This window comes from Eurytemora carolleeae, unplaced genomic scaffold (genome assembly GCF_000591075.1).
Source record: "Eurytemora carolleeae unplaced genomic scaffold, Eaff_2.0 scaffold131, whole genome shotgun sequence".
In the NCBI taxonomy this organism is placed as follows: domain Eukaryota; kingdom Metazoa; phylum Arthropoda; class Copepoda; order Calanoida; family Temoridae; genus Eurytemora; species Eurytemora carolleeae.
This window is the reverse complement of record NW_019396496.1, coordinates 356,226-362,225: the sequence shown is the minus strand read 5'-3', so window position 1 is coordinate 362,225 and position 6,000 is coordinate 356,226. Positions and strand designations below refer to the sequence as shown.

General features: G+C 33.3%; 1 protein-coding gene across 1 annotated transcript; it reads left to right on the top strand.

Annotated features, from left to right (window-relative positions):
- Nucleotides 1-1,786: 1,786 nt before the first annotated feature.
- Nucleotides 1,787-3,901, top strand: LOC111704363 (CCAAT/enhancer-binding protein gamma). The gene is made up of 3 exons (XM_023476586.1): nt 1,787-2,337; nt 2,847-2,993; nt 3,633-3,901. The coding sequence occupies exons 1-3, from the start codon at nt 2,167-2,169 to the stop codon at nt 3,648-3,650; spliced, it is 336 nt and encodes a 111-aa protein (XP_023332354.1). The 5' UTR covers nt 1,787-2,166; the 3' UTR covers nt 3,651-3,901.
- Nucleotides 3,902-6,000: the final 2,099 nt, after the last annotated feature.

Below are 6,000 nucleotides of genomic sequence, written 5' to 3'. Positions count from 1 at the left end.
GATCTCATTAAATCGTTCACTAAATGAGGAACGATTACTTCTCTCACTGTAATCTAAGTGGAGTCTATTCCAACTGAGTGTATTTTGGGTTCTATCTTACAGATTAAGTTTAATAGAAGAAATTACAAGTTTTGCATCCTTTTATACAAACATAGTTAAGCTAATCACAATATGGGTTCAACTTAGTTATTTATAGACATATCTAGGTTGGATTAATTGCAATACAAGATTTGTGTAGTTACTGATAAGCGCATTTAGATTTATGGACAATGTACAACATAATTGATCTACAACTATAGGATCTGTAACAGTATTTATTACAAAATGGGGAGGGGGAAGGAATGTTGAAAAATAGAGTTATCTATCCCTTATTTTTTACAATTTTAGCCTCTCCACAACGATTCTTGTTTTGTCTCCATTCCGCTTTCTAGACTGCAAACAGAGAATTCATTAACTCCATTATATTAAACAGGCCACGTTTCATTTGATCCCTTTCCTCTTCTATACAGTTGCATTGCCCTTATACACAATAGGCTCCATAAATACAAGGTTTAGGCTTATCCAATTCATCCAGGTTGTCCTCGAGTTCTTCGTAGGATACAATGGGGATATCTCTTCGACTCCTTTTGATCCCTTCCCAGTGTTGCCCCTTGGATTCCCCATGTTGCTGATATTTCTGATACAACTCTCTCAGTATTCTTAAGTATGTATCAATACAGATACAACTCTCTCTGTATTTGATTTGAGCTAATCATGTTAAGCATTCGTTTGAAACGCAGTTTCAATGACGTACATACAACGTACTGCAAGTTTACAGAATATCATGTTTACACGCTTTTTGCTACATACAGGGAGAAGGATGGATTGAATACAGAAATAAAGATGGTTTTAGGAATATGGATTCAATACAGGAGGGTTGGATGGAATACAGGGAAAAAGATCTGGATAGGATAAAAGGAGAAGTTATGGATGGAATACATGGGAGAAGGTTGGATGGAATACAAGGAGAAGGTTTGATGGGACAGAGAGAGAAGGTTTGGTAAAATACAATTGGAGAAGGAAGAATGGGATACAGGTAGAAAGAATTGGATAGATAACAGGTAGAGTTGGTAAGATGGAATACATGGAGAAGGTTGGATGAGTACTGGATGAAATATAGGACAAGAGGGAGAAAGTTGGATAGTTAACGGGAGAGGGATGGATGGGATTAAGGGAGAAGGTTGGATGGGATGAAGGGAGAAGGTTGGATGGACTACTGGAGAAGGATGGATGGAATACAGAGTGGAGAAAGGTTAGTCAATCTATCTGCCTTTAAAAATTTTAATAATGGAAAACCCCCAATAATTAAGGTATGATATATTTAATGCCGAAACTTGAATATAGATGTCTCTGTAAGAATGTCTTTGTGCGACGCAGCGCTGTACAGGGATAAAATCCTTCCTTAATATTATGAAGAAAAAAAACACAATTATTTTTCATTATTTTTTTCAGCAATTTTGTTATGAAACTTAAATTAATAATTTCAAAATATTACGCAGAAACAATTTCGTCATGTTTAACAACAAATTGTTCACACAAAACCCGTGTATCAGGGAAATCGTGCTCTAATCTAGGCAGAGACGCAGGTCTAGAATAAGCTAGAATATAATGGCGCATCAACTAACCGATATTGCATCATGGTTTTATAAAAATTATATTTTACGTGCCACAACTCAGGGTTTAGCTGGGATTGCATCATGTTGGGGGCTTAAACTTTTATACCATTGCGTCATTCATAGCAATAGTAAAGCCAAACATTCATTGTTTAATTCAGTTTATAATTTTACGTCAAAAGTTGCCGACCTTCAGGCGAATTTTCGATAGTTTCATTTCAAAGAACTTTCAAGGTACAGACTTTAAAGGCAATCCTAAGAAATTCAAAGATTCTAAATTTTTGAAGTTAATAAAACCCTCAAGATGAATCAAAATGTTTTGTGAGAATTTTCAAGTGGCGAACATTATACGGGCTTCTCAAGCAACCCAACTATATTGTGAGGACCCACTTCATGTTCTAAATAATTTCAGAAACTCGTTTTTTTGACTGAAAAAACATTAGAAGAGGAAACAGAAGCGGCTCCATCACAGCTCCGTCAACTTCCATTAATTAAATTTAATTAAAATCTGTCAATGAAGATGCCACCTAGAAAAGTTTTGATGCCTGGTAAAAAAGAAATAACTAAAGAAGATCCTGTTTATAAAGAAAAACGTAACAAAAATAACGACGCTGTGAAGAAATCTCGACAAAAAACCAAAGTAAAGTCCGAAGAAACGATGAGAAAAGTGGCAATTTTAAAGCAGGTAAATCATAAATGACCTTATTGAGTACAATTATTGGACCCACCCCCCTCACCCTTCCCCTCCCCCTCAATTAATTTTGTTCATGGATAAAATTGATCATGTGGCCGCAGCGCCCGGCCCCCTAGCTTGTCCTAGCCGCGGCATTCGGCCCCCTAGCCTTTCCTAGCCGCAGCGCTCGGCCCAGAAATTGTCTTGACCTAACCTAACCCTAAACAAGTGGTCATGTAGAAAATTGATAGTAGGGGGAGGGTCCAAAAATCGTATACTATGACGGACCCGAATATTGACAAACATTGAAATCTATTTTAAATAAATATGTTTTACTAATTCATATCCCGGCTCACACCATTTACAGGGGGAGGGGAGTTTTTTTTTCAATATTATAATGGGAAAATCGTTCTCTAGGAATAAACCAATTTAAGTTCATATGGTACATTGTTTGTTTTTGATGTTTTTTTTTTGTAAAATTGAGAAGATAATTTTTTACAAAAGTTTTTTGTTTGTCTCAGGAGAATGAGGTACTGGAAGAACGAATTCAACTGTTATCCAAGGAGTTAACATTTCTCAAGGATATATTTCTAACCCACGCTAACCGGGCTCATGGGTTAGACGCCGCTCATCTCGGACTAGGGCATCTATTAAAGGAAGTTGATGAGGTATATATGATTATTAATTACATTCCTGTTTCAAATAGACAATATTGTGAGATTATTCATTATTAAATTCTTTCTACCAATTCTAACCTTAAATATTTAGCGTGAGTACATTTACACAGGGAAGGAATAAAATTTTTATTTTCTTTGATGAAAAGTCAGATTCATAAAGTAAATAAATTTTTTAAATTTTTTACGTACCATCTCCCTACCCCCTTCCGCTTCTCACATTAAAAATGGTTGTTTCCGTGAATTTTTTATTTTTAACCCTATAGTTTTTATATCATTGGGTCACTTTTGAACGGGGTAAAATTTTAAATATTTTCATAGACTTTTAAATTTCCTCTGAAAAGTAAAACTTCAATATCTATCCAATTCTATATCCATTTATTTTCAAGGACGTATTTTTTTACTGTTCGACGTCCTCGTCGGAACGCCTAAAACCTTTATCAAGAATAACTTAGATAATAAATATCCTTGTTTTTCTGCCTAAAAACTGTTTTGATTGTGGTTGCGAAGTGCGCACATATACAATTACAATAAAGGAAACTGTAGGAACGTCTTAAAAAACGACGAATTTGTTTTATCCTCCTTTTTGACAAAAAATCGAACTAATTAAATTTAAGAATATTTTTTATTTAGGCTGTGATGGAGATGTAGAACCGGGGTTTCTACGCATTTCTCTGGATTCTAATATATTTTCAAAATAAAAACTTCTTTTTTAAGTACAAAAGTCTGTATTTTCAAGTTCTTATGGAAATTATGTGAAAACTCACTTTGATGATTTAGAACAAAATGATTGATAACTTTTCAAAATTGTTCTTTTTCGTATTTCTAGTATTCAGTTCTTTCATTTAAACATTTAAAAAGATTATTATTAAAATTTTGAAAAAATAAACGATAAACTATAATTTTCTTAAATTAAGTGATAAATTTCTAATTCGCAATACTTAATCTCTCAATCAAATTTATCCCTTCAGGGCAGTGCCTAGGATCCATTTAATTTTGATGCGGATCCGGATCCGCACTGGAAAAAAATGGATCCGGATCCAGGTCATTTCTTTAAGATTCACTGAATTTTTTCCACAAAAAAAAATAATTTTCAAATTTTTTGTTTATTTTTTTCGCTTATTTTTATCCTAAAACTTGATGAACCATTCAGAAGTTCAGATTTGGGTTTCAGGAGTAAAAAAGTTTTTTTTGTAGTTTTTGGTTGATTTTTTACCCCTTGGATCCGGATCCGCAAGATTTTGGCTTCCTGGATCCGGATTATAAGCACTGCTTCAGGGTATGACACTCACGGTACATTAAAACGGTAATAAATTACTCCGTAGATCTGATTTAAGATGGATATCTTAGGTAGTCATACTCTCCAGGAATAACTAAAATTCAGGGATCAAGCATTGGTCCTCAAATCTAAAAGTGTCCACGTTGGATATCGAGATCAAAATGAACGATACTCATTCACAAAATTTCGATCTCAGGAGACTCTTAAAAAATTTGAGAAGTTTAACATATTTTAAAATTGAATTTTTTTATTGCATTACACTTCACTTGGAAAGTCTCATTGATTTTAGAAATTGTTTCAGCGAGTGATGATTAGTTTTGCTTTGTCCAGGTTCTGTCAGAGACAACATTTTTAAAAAGTACTTTAAGCAAACTTATACAGAATACAATTTTAAAGTATAATAAACTTCTCAGATATTTTTAGTCTTCTGAAAGCCTTTAAAAACTAAATGTTAATAAAGGGTATAATAAGGCAAGTTTTGGTCCAAGGTTTGCGAGATAAAACAATGAAGAAGAAGTAAGAAATTAGAGCAAAAAAAACCAATAATGGAATATGTTAGATTGTAAGAATGAATAAGAATTAAATACTGAAGCCTAGGCTTTCGATGGAAAAATGGATAGAATTGTGTTAATTAATTAAAAAAATAAATCCGTAATGAGGGAAGAAAACAGGAAACAAAGATCAAATTTCTATTGCAGATTTAAACCTTGTCCGAATAAGTGTCCAAGTCTGAATCTTCCTTGAGAAACCGGTAGTCTGAAAAATCTAAAGAGAAGGGGGAGGGACAGAAGCTTTAAGAAATGTCGTCTTCTATGTTCTAAAATTTTAATTCAAGCAGATATAGTTTCATTCGTTTTAATTTTTGCTGAAAACAAAGACTAATAGGTGGATTATTTTTAGGGCGCATAGACCATGTTTGTCTAGGGGGGGGGGGTGTTGAATAGGTGGAAATTGATAGTCTTTTCCTTGAATATTTATTTTATTGTTTTTCGGGTTAAACAACCTAACCTAAGGCACCTAAGGTATATATTCAGAGTATAGCGAGTATTACACTAAAGTAATGTTTTTGAGATAATCATGTAAAAACTGACCAAAAACAACACAAACACGAAGTGCTGATGAAACTTTGTGAAAAATGAAAATTCATTCCCAAACTGGTATATCCGATCTATAAATGTACAATTAAAGAGAACGCATGGAGGCAGGTGAATTCCCTGTAATAAATGTGAATATGTAGCACCTCGAAAAGAAGATTTAAAGAAGCACGTGGAAACGTGAAATTGGAAAAATGAATGTGATAAATGTGCGTATTAACTAATTATTTTACAAAATAAATTTCTTTTAATGATTTACTTTTATTTTGCATTATTCATGGTCCAATTTATTGTGTACATATAATTTTTTCAGAACTTAATTTTAGGAAAAAATGAAAGTTACACAGGAAAAAGAAAGATCGAAAAGGAAAAATGTAGAAGTAAAAGTTGTGAAATAATAGGGGTAAGCTTTGTGGAACATTCGGTTTTTAAATGTTCTTAATATTGATTCATTTGATTTGGAATCATTTAAATGTGTAAACCTGAAGACCTGTAGACTGCTGTAGATGAAACATCAGAATTTATGTTTATTTCGGCCTAGCTCAGGGGTAAAGGTATTGAGAGAATATAGAATGAAAATTGGACATCAACTGGCAGCTTTTCAATCTTTTCGGTCTCTATTTTTCAC

Excerpts from the sequence above, each read along its gene's own strand:
- LOC111704363 (XM_023476586.1), top strand. The coding sequence starts at position 2,167 with ATGAAGATGCCACCTAGAAAAGTTTTGATGCCTGGTAAAAAAGAAATA. Across the intron at positions 2,338-2,846 it reads AAGTGGCAATTTTAAAGCAG|GAGAATGAGGTACTGGAAGA; the intron begins GTAAATCATAAA and ends TGTTTGTCTCAG.